The 18,947-nt window shown below is 38.1% G+C and overlaps 1 protein-coding gene across 1 annotated transcript in view; it reads right to left on the reverse strand.

Moving 5' to 3' along the window:
- Positions 1-804: 804 nt before the first annotated feature.
- The window catches only part of kcnb1 (potassium voltage-gated channel, Shab-related subfamily, member 1), a 204,226-nt gene continuing 186,083 nt past the window's right edge, over positions 805-18,947 (reverse strand). Inside the window, exon 2 of the mRNA XM_069883801.1 lies at positions 805-3,310. Coding sequence (XP_069739902.1) covers positions 1,196-3,310 — 2,115 coding nt within the window. The 3' untranslated portion in view covers positions 805-1,195. The remainder of the gene's footprint in view (positions 3,311-18,947) is intronic.

The following is an 18,947-nucleotide window of genomic DNA, read 5'->3' on the forward strand; positions in this document are numbered from 1 at the left end:
GTTTTGTTTCCACTCCAGACAATTACCTAGCAGCTATATTAATGTGAACAGAAATGGAGAAGCTACATTTGGAAGTTTTAAAAGAGTTTACATAGCAGTATCCTTCTCCATTTTCCAAATACATTCACCTCTTTAATTTGTGTGAAGATAATTCTAAGCACTGTATTATAGGCCTAAAGTAAGAGTGAAGCTTCACCATGACCAAGGCAGCTTTATATTTGTAATTTAACTGGTGCAACTCACCCCTCCCCTTCCCTTTCCTTCCCCTTGACCTCTCTTTATATTTTTATAACAAGAATTCCGGGCCCAAATTCAGATGAATGAACGTTGAAAGAAATTTCCAGCTTCAAAAATACTTTTTTTTTCCTTTACATGACATCTCTACAATATTTACTTTGTGGTTTTATTAAAAAATGGTACCTAGAAATCATGATTAAACAAATACACAGAGCCAAAGAATTTTTCTTGATATTCACTATTTTTGGGATAAACTACAATTTAAAAAAAAATCTTACACTGCATTTCTAATTTTAATGTTAATTAAGGAAGTTGAGCAAATACTGCAATTCGACAAGCAAAAGAACCTAATCTGATCTAAAATGAGCAAATCCTCAGGACAATCGTTTTCCTCTTTGCTGCAAGAATGATTTATATCCACATGACAAATCACGTGATATTTTAATGGGATCCAATGTGGTTCAATTATGCAACTACAGTAGTCTCTAAGTGAAATCTGGGCAGCACCCTTCAAATGATACATTTATGTTCCAAAATATTTATTTTTAAAAGATTGTCTTTCTGACCTTTTGTTTGGAAACAAATACTTTCTGCATCTCTCTGAGAGCCCACCATGATTTCTATATTTAAGCAACGTATTCCTCTGTTGTCACTGGATAGGCAAAAGGGGCTTTGTACTGAAAAATAATTATGTTAAAATTTTAATGGTACGAGTTTGCAGAAAGTTTGATGTAATTTTCCCTTCTTCAGTGCTAATATTCCATGGTCAGGACCTTCACATTTTGATTCATGTTCTCAAGGTTCCCTTCCATTAAACATTCCTTTATATTGTAAAGGTAACACTGGCTTGCTCGAAATAGTTTTCCATGCCATGCAAAAAACAAAGCTCTGTTCTTTTGAGGATATGCACTTAAATTTCACAATTCCGGCTCAGATAGTCGACTGGCGGACCTTAAAATCAGATGTCATCATCTTTCACTGTGGAACAGCCGCTTTCCCCCGATGTCACGTGAATCTCTGGAGAAATGTGGTTGTCCAATTTGATTCCTCCTTGGTTGCCACTTCTCTTGGCTCTACCAGTTGCTGTTTCCATATTGTGCAAACAATTTTGTCCAAAGTGCTTGGCTGAAGAAGCAGCAGTGTATTCTTCTAAATAGTTCCCATCCTTCCTGTAGACACCTTCCTTCTGACTTGGACAGTCACTGTTCGTGATATGGTATGTGAGATTTATTGATCCGGAAGGGTTCCTACCATCCGGAGGCTGCTCTTCTTCATCAGTGTCTGCATCGATGTATTTCTTCACTCCGTCATTGTGGAAAGTGAAAACATCTGGCACAATATCTTCTGGAGATTTTGTTGCAGACGATGAGCAAGTTATTGATGCTTCTATGCTGGCGAGATGTTTCCCTGTACGCAATGGGCCATCGAGGACACTTGTGATGCTTTTAGAGCCCATCTCACTGGGGTTCACAAATGCTGATAATGCTGTTACACCTGTGTTTTGAACGGTATTTGTATCAGTTTCCATGAAGTTGACTTTCAGTGGCCTGGATTTTATGGGATTTCCTTGTCTGCTTGCGACTTCAGGGAATTCGGAGAATTTTGGGCCTTGCTTCTCTACAGAACACATAAAAGCTGCATTATTAGTGTTGATGCCCAAGAGGTTCTTATAGTAGCTGCCATCTATGCCTGAGGCAGCATGCTTGCTTGGTGCATTATTAGACGACGGAATTGGTGATTCTTGATCCTGAATTTTTTCCAGACCTGGGTTCACAGAAGCTTTATTGAGCACGGATACTGCAGGACTGTGAGTGAATTTACCTGTATCAGGAAACTCTGTTGCACAGCTAATGAAACTGTCTATACTCGACAGGCTTCTCATATCCACAATTCCATCTGGTGTGCTTAATAGTGGGTCAGAGGGGACAGAAATTTTCTCCATCTCCATTTGGTTTTGTTTCTTAATTTTAAATGTCTGATCCATTTGACTTACATTCATGTTGGGCTGAGATTGCGTCTTTGCCATTTTGCTGTACATCTCCTCTAACTTCTGTACGTTTAGATGTTGCGGACTTGCATTTGGGTTGCGCACATTTTCTGGAGAGTTTTGTTCATGGTATTTAGTTTCAAATGATTTGTTGGAACTTGTCTCAGATACAGTTTGCTTTCCCCACTTCCATTTGCTGGGAGAAAGACTATTATCTCGTAATTTTTCATTTTTGTCCATATTTTCTCCATTTTTCTCAACAACGATATCCATGAGCTCCATGCTGCGAGCAAATGCATCTTTTATGTTCATGGACACAATGCTCCCATTTCTCTTAGCTCTCTCAAGTGCTTCTCTTCTTTTGATTGCTTTCTCCTGCCTTTTTTGCTCCTTGTAGAACTCCGAGAAGTTATTCACAATGATTGGTATAGGAAGGGCAATCACCAGCACACCTGCAATACAGCACAGACCACCCACAATCTTACCCAAAAGGGTTTTAGGATAGATGTCACCATATCCGACAGTAGTCATGGTGATGGTAGCCCACCAAAAGGAGGCAGGAATACTCTTGAATTTTGTATCATCTTCATCCTTTTCAGCAAAAAACACCAAACTTGAAAATATCATTATGCCCATGGCCAAGAACAAAATCAACAATCCAAGTTCATTGTAGCTTCGTCTGAGTGTGAAACCTAGAGACTGCAAGCCTGTAGAATGTCTGGCCAATTTGAGAATTCGTAGGATCCTCATAATGCGGAAAATCTGGACCACTCGTCTGACATTCTGGAACTGAAGCACACTTTTGTTGGATTCTGTGAGAAATATTGTAATGTAATATGGCAAAATGGCTAACAAATCAATCACGTTCAGAGGGCCTTTAAAGAACTTCCATTTGTTTGGTGATGACAGGAATCGCAGCAGGTATTCCATGGTGAACCAAGCAATGCACACAGCTTCCACGTGAGCCAACTGTGGATTGTCCGTGACTTGTCCAAACTCGTCCATGTCTTGGAGTTCTGGAAGTGTGTTGAGTGACAAGGCAATTGTTGATAATACTATGAAAAGGATAGATATTATTGCCAAAATCTGTAAAAGAGAATATTTTCCCATTAGAGTTCAAAGTCATTTCCATTTACTTTCTTAGCATTATTTTTAAAAATCTCAAAGATGCCATTGATGAACGCAGTATTACATTTCATCCACCACAGACAATGAAAATCCGTAGAATTTTCCTACGGAAGTAGGAAGTAGTGCTATTGTTAAATATCCCAGAAAAGTTACAATTGCATGAGGACTGTGAGGTTTTAATAGATTACTAATCCACAAATTCTTCTTCAGAACGAATCAATGCTAAAACATATAGTTCTTGGACTGTATTCCTCACGCATAAATATTTAAAAACATAATTGGATAAAAATTTGTCCTTGATTACTGTTAGATCATCTGCTTCTGGTTGTACACACATCTACAAATTAATTCTGTTGCAATGAGATCTGTGCAATCAATGGTTAAATCCAGAGCACATAGTTTATTTACACTCTCTTCTACCTTTGCATTCAAATAGGCTGCTCAGCACCATCTCATCAAAAGCTCTTCCTGATATGATATGAGACTCGATTGTCAAATACGGATGCACTGACATTCTTACTTGCTGCAGCCATGCAGGTATGTACGATATAGGAACAACAACAGTATAAATGAATTTACCATCTCTGATGGTGAGGTGATATGGCCGAGTGTAGTCCCACCTAGATTTCTGACCATGGGGAGGTATGGCTAAGTATAGTCCCATCTAGATCTTTGACAGTGGGGAGATGATTGAGGTGTTTTTGAATGTAGTCCCACCCAAATCTTTGACTGTGAAGAGATGTTTGAGAAGGGAGGTGTGGAACAATTCTTTCAAACTTTACCATGAGGCAGAGAGATTGAACGTGCTTGTGCTGGTGCTAAATAAAGTGCTAATCTGTGCTACAAACCAATGATGACCCTAGGTGATTTAAATTGGCCAAAAGCAAGGTGTGCACTAATTAGTGGCTGGTGCCCAATCTTGACTGACAAGTGATGTGACTTCCAAATACATTTCAGATGGGGAGGACACATGATCACCTGCACTACACACATTCCAGAGAGGCCATGCTTCCTCCACGCTCAACAGTATGAAAGTAGGAAACAGCTTTTTCTGGGCTGTGGAAATGGAAATAATGCCAGAGAGTAAGAAACAGGTAGACTCCTACTTTTCGCAGTTTGACGAGTGCAGAGAGAGTCAATATATTAATTTTACAAAAATGATGCTAAAGCTGTTTTTTTTCCCGTTTTACTAATTCCATTCTAACTCTAGTGCTGCCAACAATGGATTGTATTAATTTATGGTTCACTTGCCAGGCCGCAGGGGTTTGATGGTTAGTACAACGCCTTTACAGCCCCAGTGATAGGGACCGGAACAGGGTTCAAAACCTGTGCTGTCTGTAAGGAGTTTGTACGTTCTCCCTGTGTTCGTGTGGGTTTTCCCTGTGGACTCCAGTTTCCTCCCATCATTCGAAATATACCAGAGATGTAGGTTAATGGAGAGTAAATTGGGTGCCACGGACTCATGGGACGAAATGGCTTGTTACTGTGCTGGATGTCTAAATTTCAGAAAAAATTAAATAACAGTTCACAAATGGGAAATCATTTGGCAGGATCTCAAATCTTTTACAAATTGATGATTGTGTTACCACTTGAAGAGAACATTTCAATGTGACCAGAAAGAAACAGAAATGTTATTATGCTTGATGTCAAAAGGGAAGCATTCAGAATTAATGAATAATTTCTAACATGTTCAAATCTGCTGTTCATTCCAGTACAATTTCTAGAGAGGGACAGTCTTTCAGAGTATGGTTTCTCCAAGGACATTCAGTAGTGGAAAAATCTAAGCTGCAGTTGCTGTTCAATTACAGAAGCATGATGCTGCTCACTCTTCCTGGAGGTACACTGACCCCGTTGATATATGCCACAATCTTGTTTGCTTTGGGTTTATTCATTCCAGTCACATATATTCTCGACATCACTTAACTTTCAGTTTCAACTGTCTTGCTTGTAACTCTTGCAATTGGTTGACCACCATGTCAGAACTGGAGGAGCATCATCTTCCTCTGACAATGGGATAGCAAATAAACTCCAATGATGTCAAAAAAATTCAGATACTTATGTGGTTGTGATAGTACAGATCTATCACCAATGTATATAGTGTATATAGTTACAGTATCTAGACTGTGCTTACAGCGATTGGCTGAGAGCTAAGCCACGCCTACTGTCTGGGCCTTAAAGGGTTGTGTCCCTAGCCAGGTCGGATCATTCCGGACTGGTCGGCCACCTGTGAAGAGCTCCTGTCTTTTGCTAATAAAAGCCTTGGTTTGGATCAACAAGTCTTTGATTCTTTCGACGAGCTCTACAGTGGTTCAGGTCAGCTTTAGGCATCTGATACTTAAGTCAAAGTGGATTCATAGCTATTTCAGAGAGCAGCAGGTCTGGATTCACCAATACATCAGGATAGTAGAATCTCATCGTGAAAGAACCTCAGTGAAGTAGGTAGGATTTATGACAACCCACTGGTTTTAGTGTTGCCTTTATTGCTTCTGCTTTTTATTCCACATTAATTTAATTACTTATAGTTAAATTCCCAAACTGTTGCAGTGGGATCAGACAATAACAGACATATTAGGATGCCAGTCCAGTAATTTAGCCGTTAGATTCCTGTATACTTTTGACTGTGAAAAACTATTTTGTCTGTCTCCACCCACGGCAATGATGATTTTTTTAAAAATAAACTAACAATCATGGGAGTTCCAAGTGATAAGGTAACATTTTTAAGTTACAATTTTTGTTTTATTGAACTGATTTTTTTTATGGTCACAGGTACAGTAACTAGATATAGCAAACACCTTTGTTTAAGAAGACACCATGAACTACCATAAGTATGGATATTTAGGGTGTTTTGACCTTAAAGGGAAAATGTAAATTTGAATTGTTCAACAACGCCTGAGAGCCAATCATCAATAGACTGTCATTAGGTAGTACGTCAAAGGATAAAGAATAGCTAAAGATATGGAGAACAATAAACTCTCGTGTAACTTGGAAAGACTTCAGGTCATAAAAACACAGAAATGCTGGAGGATCGCAGCAGGTCTCGCAGTTTCAACAGGAGGTAAAGATACCAATATAAAAATGACTTTTCAGGCTAGAGCCCTTCTTCAAGGTATGAGACCTCAGTAATGATTACATTTCTGGATGGAACCATGATAATAGAATATGTTTCTGTAATTATTGGGCTGAAGCTATGACAGAAAATTACTCTATTGGACTCCAGGAGACAATACAACCCAGCAAAATGACACATGTTTATGGCACATACATTTGCAACAATGTCATCAGGTAATCACATTTATAACATAACATCTTCCCTAACTCACTTGCTTTTCTCTTCAGGCCTTGGTTTTACTCCCAACTTTTTCCTGATTCTTTCCAAAGCATCCATTTCAGAATATGCTGCATCCCATTTACTTTCTTAAGGACACCTCACCTTTTCCTTTATTGTCATAATTTCCTTGTTCCTTGCGATCAACCATTCTTGAAAACTGTTCATTTTTAAAATCAAGTGTCATTCTTTATTCCCCTGGAATTGCCTTCCTCTCCACAGACCACCTTAATTCCACCTACTATTTCACCAGGCTGTGTCTGCCCTCTCAGCTCCATGACTGGTGCTTCAGGTTCCAGCTACTCCATGTGATATTATTATGATAGCTTTTCCTGGAAAAGGAACCTTGATCATGGTGTGTAAAAGCTGCGATTCTACTTCAAACAGAATGGATAAGCCTCAAGTCAGTTGATTGGCATCCAGAAATGGATGGGAACGCACCTGTTTGCACATTCTCCCTATGAATGAATAGGCTCCCTGTGGGTGCTCTGATTTCTTCCACTATCCCATATTTGTGCATGTTGGTAGGTTAATAGCTCCTAAGTATAGCTGAGTGGTACAATGTGAGGGGAGTTGTGGGAATGTGGGGAGAATAGAATGGAATTAATGTTAATGAATAATGAATGTGAGTTGAAGGATCTGCTTTCCCATTGTGTCACTCTATGACTTTAGATATGTTTTGTGTTTGTTAACAAATACTGGTCATACCCATTGGGGATCATAGGTTTGCATCAACATTGATTGGACAATATTTGAACAGGAAGACTATTCTTGATATTGAATATACATTTTCTGAATTGCAAAATAGTTTATTAGCTTACAGCTGCAGAAGTAATAATGGTAAGCCACAAAAACTGAATTTATAAATGAGTTGGCCGTGATCCTTGCGATACAATGGTGCACTGTGATTTGTGAATCTATGTTCTGCATTGGCAACATGTTTCTTTGGTATAGTTCTGTCCTGCTTTAAATGTTCTTTCCTGACAATTTTACCTTCACGTTTTATGTGTATTGATGGCAAATTTCTACTTTCATTTAATCAATTTCCAAAAAGATGAATATACAAGAGACTGCACATGCTGGGGTCTGGAGCAGAAAACAAACTGCTGGAGGAATGCAGTGAATCAGGCAGATTCTTTGAAGACAAAGGGAAATATCAGGTTGAGACCTTGTATCAGGATCTTGACCTGAAATGTCCATTATTCTTTTGCCACCTCAGATGCTGCCTGACCTGTTGAGTTCCTCCAGCAGTTGTTTTCATTGCTAAAGATTAGAGATTTGGTCAAAATGCCTGTATCTCTTATAACACAGATACATGAATTATTTAGGGCAATCTAAACCTAAATGCAGTGAAGCTTTAATAACTATAAAGTTGCAATTGATAGGTAGAATATTCCATCAGTCCACATGAATAGATCAGAATTCAAGCGATTTGTTTCTAGATAGCTTGGGAAACGGTGTCCTGGGGCATCAGGAAGGAAGTGTCCTTAGAAATGCATTAAAATCAAAGAGGAAGAGAAAAAAAAACAATTGATCAAATTGAGCTATGGATCTGTAACTAAATAATGAATTAATAAAATTATTTTTAGTTTTGTGCCTGGATGCCATTTGCTTCACATTGAAAATGAGGAAGAAAAAATCAGTTATGTAATTGCAACTGAAATTTACGAATCCTAAAAATCTAAAATGTGCAGGGAACCTGTTTGGTGCAAATCTAACCTGGGGCAATCAAGCATGTGCTGTTGCTAAGATGCATCACTTAATTCCAGTTGCCGAGCACTGCAGATAAACTGTTGCTCGACATCAGATTGCAGATTGCTCCTGTTTCCAATGGATGCCATTTCATGGTTCATCAGCTCAGGTATTAAGATGGATTAGATCAGAGCTCCAAGGCTCTCCCTCATGACCCAGATACCTGAGAGATCCATTCATACTAGTATCATCCTCTTGTCTGGAAACAAAATCTGCTTCAAAGGTTATAGTGAAAGAACTACCCGGTAATGGCATTAATGTTATTCCCTTTCTTTATCCTCATATTTCTATTTGTCCACTTTCATTTTACTCTAGTTTGAAAGAAAGATTGAATGCAGGGATATCTCAACAATCAAGTAGGTGATGGATTTTTTTTCCCCCCTAAAATAAAAAGTGTTTTCCAAAATCAACATGTGACTCAGTGTTCAGTGAAGTGTCAGGGGATTGAATCCTCCCAAAACAAAGATTTGCATTCAACTTTAGCAGGTCATGAAGTTCTTCACAGCTAGTGAAATTTCTGGGATGTCAAAAACACAAATGCCAGTTTGCGTGCAGCAAATCCCATGAATACTAGGAGGGTCATAACTGATACTGCCTGTCCATCAGGGTGATCTTTCTTGCTCTTATTTGCAGCAATGACATAGAATTTTTATGTTCATCCGAGCTAAGGTCAAGAAAAGAATGAATGCCAGACAGAATCTCTCAAAGCAGAGCAAACCTATTACGTTCAGCTCTGGTTGACTCAATAACAGAACAATGCTGCTGAGGAACTCGGACACAATCTGTGGGGAGCTTGAGGACAAAGGGCAACAGAGCTCCGGTGGTTTCTTGTGCTAGCCTATCTTCAACGTAGGGTAGCACGTTGATGCCATGTGTAAAGCTGCTGTCTCATTACTCCAGACACTCTGGTCTAATCCTCGTGTCTGCTGCTGTCTGTGTGCAAAGTGGAGAGGGGTTGATGTTGTTAGGAATACAGAGAGACTAAAATAGATCAGGAGAGCATTAGTTAAAAAATGGGTGGTTGATTTTCAGTTTGAACTTGGTGGTGTAGTATTTCTCCATCCTTTTTGCCTGTAAAGAAAACAGTTGACATGCATCAAAGCATTCACAATATCAACCCTTCCATGCACAAACTTGAATGCTCCAACAAGAATGCTCTAAATCCTACAAACTGATGAGAGCCCCAACTCTTGATGGCAGATGACTTGATCGACCTTAGAAATCGTCAAGCACAACCTGGTAAGTGACCTGAGTGAGCTGTTAGCCTTTCATGGAAAACTATGGCCACCTTAAAGTAGTGAAGAACTGGTCAGGGAAGATGTGGTCACATGCAGCACAGGTGGAACACAGGAAAAAGCTTGAATTGTGACCACGGCCACCCAAGCCAGACCACTGCTCATTGCCCACATACTAAACTCTTGCCTGAAAGGTCAGTTCCTGGTGTTGTCACAGATATTTGCTTCTCCTGATTACTAACCGTGACATTGGACAACGAATCCTTCCCCTGCTGCATACATATCTGAGAGAACAGATGGAGTGTTAGTTTAATGTCACATTTGACAGGCAGCACTACGACTGAGTAATGAAGTTTTAATATTGCACAAGTCTTTCTGCGTCCAAAACTCTGGAGACACTTCAGAGCCCTATTTCAATATAAAGATAGTTATTGGTTGGCTCACAATGTAAAGTTAGTCAACAATATTGATTTTAATTGCTACCTGTGATTTATGGAAACATTACTTCATTTGTGAAAAAGCTTGAAATAGATGATCTCATTTTCCCTTGAATTAGATTGCCCTGAATTTTCCTCTCTGAGGTAAATAAGTGGCACTACTTTGCTTGGTTACTCAGTCTTTTCATCGGAACTCCCTGTCAATCAATGGGGAGATTCTGGAACCTAGGTGAACAGAAGTGGCATCTTGGTGTCTGTTTAACTAATGATATTTTATTTGACTTGGCAGTGTTCCACAATTAAACCTTTTTGGCTTGATTTGGCTAATTTATTAGAATGAATAACTGGAGTAAGATTCCCACCGGATCCAATGTTATTTTTACTGGGAGATGTTAGAGGAATTAAACCTAAATTAAATCTGAATATGTATCAAGTAAAATTTGTTCAGATTGCTTTGGCAATAGCTAGAAAATGTATTGCTGTGACTTGGAAGTTGGATACTGATCTGGGAATTGATAGATGGCAGAAGTTTGGAGTTGTATTCCACTTGATAAAATTATTTACAATTTAAAAGATATATATCATATTTCTTGTGAAATATGGGACCAATATTTACAAATTGTTGGTATTAAAATTTAAATGAAGAACATTTTCTTTCTCCTTTTGGTCTCTATGAATATATATAAAAGTTTAAAAGTATTGGAAAGTGAAGTTCTCCGGTGATGGTTTTCTTGTTCCTTTTCTTTTTCTCCTTTTTTTAGTTTGTAGGGGGTTGGGGAGGGGGGATTTAGAGGAGGTTTTTCTTTTTTAAATATAAAATACCACATGTACTTGGATTAAGTTTGAAATATTGTGATATGTTTGTTCAGTGGTGTTATAATAAATAAAATTTAAAAAACTAAAGATATTGAAGATATTGCAATAAGGAGATTATGATCAGGTTTTAATTTAATATAAAACTCTCGACAGAAAGCAAAATAAAAGAGACAAAGATGTAATTGAGAGAGATAATAAGAAAAAGCATAGATAATTTGAAGATTAAGAATGAGACTATGAACAATGTAAATCTTATATATAAATACATCATTTGTAATTAAATTATGTTTTTGCAGTGGAATGGAGAAGTCCTGCCATGAGTATATATTAAATCAAACTTCTTGGTGGAATATTATCACTGCATAACTTGTAGTGAAATTGGACAAATTGGCTTTGATTATCTTCATTTAACAGCATTTGGAATTTATTACCTCACCTGCATGTTTATAACGGTGAATGTTATCAGCATTGGTACATAAATTAAACTGCAAATTCTCTTAATTTTTCATGGTATAAATTAATTTTCATCTTTTTATGTTTTCAGCTATACTGTTATCAGAAAGTTGCTTCTTTTTCAGATCCTTTATGGTGACAGAGACCATTTTAAGAATCTCTCATTCATATTGTCCTTTAATGGACTAAAACTGACATGGACTAGTTAGTTTGGCATAATGTTCAGAATCTTCAGAATATTAGTGTACTATTAGCCCCAAGATGATCATCTAACTTCAGATCTATGCCTCCTTGTGGCCTGCCTACTTGCATTTCCGAAAGACATCGCTATCGCTCCATCAACTTTCTGGGCACTGAAACCTGAATCTATGTCAGTGTTACTTCTGTCTGGCTGCTTTTTTTTGAGATCATCCAAAACTCTTCTGTGCATATCTGAGTTTGCACAAAGCTTTTTTCACCTATCACTCTTTGTGCTTCAATGACCTACATTGGCCACCTGATTAAGTAAAGTATCTATTTAAAACTTCTTATTTTTTTTCCAAATCTTTGCATATTCTTGCACTTCAATCCATCCATGCACAGAGATAAAGACACCTCATTAACTTCAACTTCTTGAACATTGATGATTTGAATGAGCCCACTATTGGTGGCCATACCTTCAGGTTGCAAGACTTTATCTTTGGAATTGTCTCTGTAAACCTCTCCATTGCAGTATCTCTATTTAAATTTGCTTCTTTGGTCAATTGTCTGCGCATCATCTCATGTGATTAATAAATACGTGAATGTTCATTCTCTTTGTTTGCTGTTAAACTGAAGTCAGTAAAATTTCTTCCTTTAAGCAGTAATGTGTTATAATTACAGTGTAAATGCAGCTTATAGATTTGAACAGAATCTAGTAAGTTAAACAAGAAATTTTGCATATAGTGGGGTCGAGCGTGATACACAAAAATGCTGAAGAAACTCAGCAGATCACACAGCATCCTTTGGAGTACTGAGTTTCTCCAGCACTTTTATGTTTTGAACAGTCCATACTTATTCTTGATGTTTAATTAGATACACAATCTATCAGTTCAGATACACATTATGTCAATTATAAAGCTTCAAATGAAGAGATAGTTGATGCTCAAGGAAGGATATTCACCTTTGAGCTTTCAGCTCCTCCAAGCAGTTGCACAATTAAAAAAAAAATCAATATATATATGTTTAAAGACAAAGGATATCTTATTTTCTAAAAAAAATCACCTGCAGGATGTAGGAATTTCCAGCAAGGTTAGCAATTATTGTTCATCTTTAATGGGCTTTGAGAAAGTGCCACTATATTGAACTTTAGCAATTGCAGTCCTGATGGTGAAGGTATACTCATGACATACAGCAGTTTTGATATAACAGAATAGCTTGCAACACTACTTCAGTGGCACTTAATTACATTACCCTGGTCTGGAGTCACATCTGGGTCAAACTGGTTAAGGAGGATAGATTTCATTCCCTAAAAGCTATTGGTGATTTCCATTCCACCAATCTAGCAATATTATATACATTTCTAACTTTAACTTTGTGTTTTAAATTATTTTATGATCTGAAATTATTAAATAGACATTGCTTTCAAAAAAATCTTTTTTGTATAGATCCCATTATTTAAAAAAAATGTCAATTAAACAAATGGAATCCACTTCCCCTTTGTAACAATTGTTAACTGATATTTTAGCAAGAATGTGGTTATATTCTTATAAAGTTCCATCTGACAAGAGAAATAATACTTGTTTATACACTGTTTATCCACGATAATCTATTCATTTCACATCCCTCAGAATGTGTGTACATCTCTTACAAGTTAGGCCTGCTTAGTACAAAATCTTTTGATCTAGTGCTCTAGATTTCCAAAAGATCGTTCTAAATTGCAAGTTTAATCTGGGAGTGTGAGGTGATGAATTTTGAGAGGTCAGATGCAAGCAGAAAGCATACAGTAAATATTGTGACCCTTGGGACAACAATATACAGAGGAATCTTAGCGTGCAAGTCCAGAGCACACTGAAAGTGGTAGCACAAGTGGAAAGTGTGGTAAAGAAAGCGTATGGCAGGTTTGACTCCATCAGTGAGGCCACTGAGAATAAAAGTCAGAACTGTAGCTCCATAAAACTTCAGTTTAGCTTTATTTGTAATATTTTGTGTGCAGTTCTGGTCATCACACTACAGGAAGAATGTGTGGGCTTTGAACAGGGTACAGAAGAGATTCACCAGGATGTTGTCTTGATGGGAGGATATTGTCTCTAAGGAGAGGTTGGACAAATTTGGATTGTTTTCTCTATAGAGTCAGGAAGTGAGCAGTGATCTTGTATTACACAGTTAATATGATCCAAGAAAGTTCAGTGTTATGGAAAACCATATGATAGTTGGCCCGCACTGTCAAGACAGAAAATACATGGCAAAACCACAGAGCATACAATACAGATTTCTTAAATTTATGCTAGTGGGAGTGAGGAATATTCAGTCAGATAGACAATGTCACCTTTGTCAATATCGACCCTCACTCAAAGATCACAGTGATTTGGTACAGTATTTATGGCATATTGTGGCAGCATATTTCTCACAAATTGATAAACAAGTTCTTTGAATTTGTTTGAGGTATATTGCCCCAGTTCCCTTTTACCATTTGTCATTGTGGTTCTTTCTTAACAAATGTAAATTACTGACATCAAACAGTTACGCACATTAACAGTGAATCCTGTTTAAGGTTCAGGTCTTTAAACATTTGAGGTAATGTCCATTGGTTTCGCTTCCAATATATATGTTGAATATCCATGTTCTGTATACTTTTGGGTTTAGATTTAATTATCAAATTCTAATTATGTCTGGAGAGTTAATCAAATCTTTAACACACACACACACACACACACACACACACACACACACACACACACACACACACACACACACACACACACACACACACACACAAATACACACACACACACACAAATACACACACACACACACACCCACACACAAATACACACACACACACACACCCACACACAAATACACACACACACACACACAAATACACACACACACACACACAAATATACACACACACACACACACAAATACACACACACACACAAATACACACACACTCACACAAATACACATACTGATGTGCAATGATTTTGCCTTATGTAGTAATTCTGAAAGATCCCTTAATGGCCAGTCATTTATGAATAGAACAGATTTCGCAGATCGCTATATAAATGCACAACTGGAAGTGGACTCGTTCTGTTAATATAAATGCTAATTTAACTGTCTGGAAAGGCTAACGAGTCTTCTTTCAGTAAACATGAACAGTGATTTGTTTCTATTACTGGTTTAAGGCTAAGGAATCCTGTGTAAATAAAGACAGATGCTTCTCCTTAATAATTGTTGTTTCTGGATGACTTAAAAATATAATCTTTCAAAGCCTCACTGTTCAAAGCATTACAATGCACTTTAATGTAATATGTTCCAATCTTATAATTATTTATTATTTTACCTTATGCAGAATCGTAACAGTAGCAATTTAAAATGGATATATAAAACTGAAAAATGACAAAGATCTTTATTGGAAATAAATGAAAATTATTTATTTAAGAAAATATTTGTTTAATGTAATTTGCTCTTCTTTAGTTTTTTTAATCATTATTGCATATTTTTATAACATTGAATAGTGTGATGGAATATTTGGGAATGTTTTTGAGAGATAAATTGGTAAAATGAGAGTAGGTTACACACATTTTAAAACAGATCTTATTCGAAATACTGAAGGATTCATATTTAGTGACCTTACAAAAACTATGGAGAATGCTATGCATATTTCACAAGTAGGTGCTCATTGAAATGATGTTATGAAATGATTAGACCATTGTCTTGGAAGACTCAGGTCATCTGTGTTAGATGTTTTTTACAAGACTTTTGACCTCTCTGCAAAGTGCTCACTCAAAGGTCATTGAGAGATTTGTTTACCTAAAACAACAGATGGGAGTAGAAGATTGACTCCCATTGTTTGCTGGAGAAGGAGGGTGTTTTGTAAGTGAGAGAGAGTGAAGGACATGTGGCTGGTAGTTGAAATCTTGGAGAGGGAGAGAGAGAGAGAGAGAGAGATTGAACAGTGCCAGCCAGGAGAAGCTCGTTGGAACTGAAACATAAGCTCCAGAGTGGCGGATGGCTGGAAGTGTTATCTGTCTGATGATTCTCTTGGAATAAGAGGAACAGAAAGGAACTCTGTGATAGCCTAAAAGAAAGAGGTTGTCATCTGGAGAACCATGATGGGGCAAGTTTTATCAGCAAGACATTGAGGTGACTAATGGTGGTTCCTCAGTGGTGGAAATCCTGAAACAACACATATCTCTCTCTGCAAACTTACGAGAACCTTCCTGAGTGGTAAACATTTACCTTTTGGGCATCAAAACCTGGTGAACTTCATACATGTTAAATTCTGTGCACAGTATAAGAACTGCCTGCAACCAGTGAACTTGGAAGAATGAGGAGAGAACTTGAACTGTGAACCAAAGAACTTTTCTTAAATTTACACACAAATTTCATACATGTGCGCTTATAATTAGAAGGGGGTTAAGTTGGGTAGTTAAGTTAATAGTGATAAGTTAAAGTTTGATTGTGTTTTTATGCTTAAAGATAATTAAAAACAACTTTTATTTAAGTAACCATTTGTCATGGTGAATATCTATTGCTGTTAGGTTTTGGGGTCCTTTGGGCTCGTAACAATGGCAATTTGCAATTCTTGATGAACTCTGATGCTTCTCTTGATGTTTGGTTCTATGTGCATAAGGCAATCACAAGCATCACTAATTTTTCCAACAAATGTTGACACTTTATTAACATCTTCATTTTGCTGCTCATCTTCAATATAAACCTTGTTGATCCATTTCAATGAGAGTTTCATCATCAAATTCACTTGGATGTGAATTAATGCAACGGTGCACATTGTCACAGTCCAAAGTTTCAAATTCCAGATCTTTTCTAATCTCTTGAGAGAAAGTCTTAATTTGCACTTCAAAACTAGTGATATCACTTTAATTATGCGGTAAAAGATCCCCTCCATAAATCTTCGTCCGCGAAGCCAAGCCAAAGAAAAAAAAAGATCCTGCTAAACAGCTCTCATGTTGCTTGCAGTCACTTCAAGCCACGATTTTTAGATTTATGGGATTTTCTCCTATTGTAGCTTTAATGGCTTGAGAAAGTGTTTGTCGCATATAATAAGCCTTGAACGTGGCAGTGACGCTCTGATCCATAGGTGGCAGAAAATGAGGTTGTTCTTGGCAAGTGATATTGAAATTTTCATTCAGAAAATAGCAGTTGAACGAGCTGGTGCATTGCCAAACAACAATAATATTTTAAAATCCAAGTTATTATCTCTGCAGTAACGTTCAGTTGCAGGACAGTGAGGAGATACAGACAATCCAGTAATGTCTTCTTTGCACCACTGATGCATTTCCAGTGGTTGGTTGTGCTCAGTCATGGATGGTTCAAGGCCAAATGGAAGTTACATGGGGGAGGTTGTGAGGAAAATGTTTATTTTATGAAAGGAGCGATAATGATCTGGAAATCATTTCCATGCTGCTGGGGTGAAGTGGGGAATGAAACCAGAATTAGTGATAGCCACCGAGAGATTAATTTGCAGGGTTATGAAGGAATACCAGGGGAATGGTTACTGGAGGATCTGTTTAGTGAATGGCAGCATTAATTTAATGGGCCAAGTGATTTTCTTCTGTGCCGTAATAATTTTGTGCTTCCAAATACTGACTCCTAGCTTTTGAAGGAATCTGCGTGTTCTTTCTGCTGTGAAACTTTTGACCCATGGTAACATGCTGTGCAATTTGTGGAGAGTCCATTGGGAGCCTACGGTACTCCATTCGAGCAGTTAAATTTGGGCCTCAGGAAGTTCTGAGATTTGAGCAGTTGGTGAGATTAATCACACTCCTGTTCGGCTCCGAATCATGGGTCCTCTACCGGCACCACCTACGGCTCCTAGAACGCTTCCACCAGCGTTGTCTCCGCTCCATCCTCAACATCCATTGGAGCGCTCACACCCCTAACGTCGAGGTACTCGAGATGGCAGAGGTCGACAGCATCGAGTCCACGCTGCTGAAGATCCAGCTGCGCTGGATGGGTCACGTCTCCAGAATGGAGGACCATCGCCTTCCCAAGATCGTATTATATGGCGAGCTCTCCACTGGCCACCGTGACAGAGGTGCACCAAAGAAAAGGTACAAGGACTGCCTAAAGAAATCTCTTGGTGCCTGCCACATTGACCACCGCCAGTGGGCTGATAACGCCTCAAACCGTGCATCTTGGCGCCTCACAGTTTGGCGGGCAGCAGCCTCCTTTGAAGAAGACCGCAGAGCCCACCTCACTGACAAAAGGCAAAGGAGGAAAAACCCAACACCCAACCCCAACCAACCAATTTTCCCTTGCAACCGCTGCAATCGTGTCTGCCTGTCCCGCATCGGACTGGTCAGCCACAAACGAGCCTGCAACTGACGTGGACTTTTTTTTTTACCCCCTCCATAAATCTTCGTCCGCGAAGCCAAGCCAAAGAAGAAACTGATCAATTTATTTCAGCAGTTTGAAAGTAATGCCAACAGGTATTGCAGACGAACCAATTGGCCATCTCTTTCTTGCTGACTTTCAGTTAGATTAAAAAAAATGATCTCTGTTTGGAGCTCAAAAGTGATGATATCATTCAAAATGATGAGCTCTCTGCCTTCGAATGCAGCTGCCTGTAAAATCTTTAATGCTGTTAAGAAGACATTAGTTACGGAGGCTTGTCAAGCAGTGCTCTCTAATAAATGATCTTGACTTCTTCTATAGGGCAAAGTTTTAAATCCCAGCGGAAAATTGCATAGAGAGCAGGAAGGCCAGGGTAAAAATAGTAGAAATATAATCTATGGGATCCATGCAGCTGTAAAATGGATGCCTAATATAGCTCTGCCACAAGGTGAAACAATATGGGACACAGGGAGACAATTGAAATAAAGAGCATTTAAAATGTTCAGAACAGGTTATTAACTGATGTGGGCTGAGTAGGGAATGATTGCCCCCGATGAACAGCCTAGAAAAAATATCTTATAGACTGTAAGCATGATATAAAAATAATGCAAGAATTTAATTTTACAGAGGTTTTAAAAGAAAACATAAGTTCCATTTTATCTTCATGTTGCACAAATAAGAGAATAAAAATAGGATGTTAAGATACTCCTTTAGGATTAAATAGAACATTATGCAAATATGATGTGAACAAATATCCTCGTGGTTCATGAATTATAACCCCATCCCTGAACCTTCCTCCAAACCACTCTCCCACTCCATTCATCTTTTTATCATTTGTTAAATAGAATAACAAAAAATTGCTGGAAATGCCAAACAAGTGAAGCAGCAACACTGCAGGAAAGAATAATAATAATGGGCGAGCATAAAGATTCTGAGTCAAGAAGCAAACTGTGGAAGGATTTCAACGGGTCAGGAAGCATCGGTGGAGGCAAAGAGACGGTTGACGTTTTGGGTCAATACTGCTTCAGGATTGAAAG

This window comes from Narcine bancroftii, chromosome 6 (assembly GCF_036971445.1).
Source record: "Narcine bancroftii isolate sNarBan1 chromosome 6, sNarBan1.hap1, whole genome shotgun sequence".
In the NCBI taxonomy this organism is placed as follows: domain Eukaryota; kingdom Metazoa; phylum Chordata; class Chondrichthyes; order Torpediniformes; family Narcinidae; genus Narcine; species Narcine bancroftii.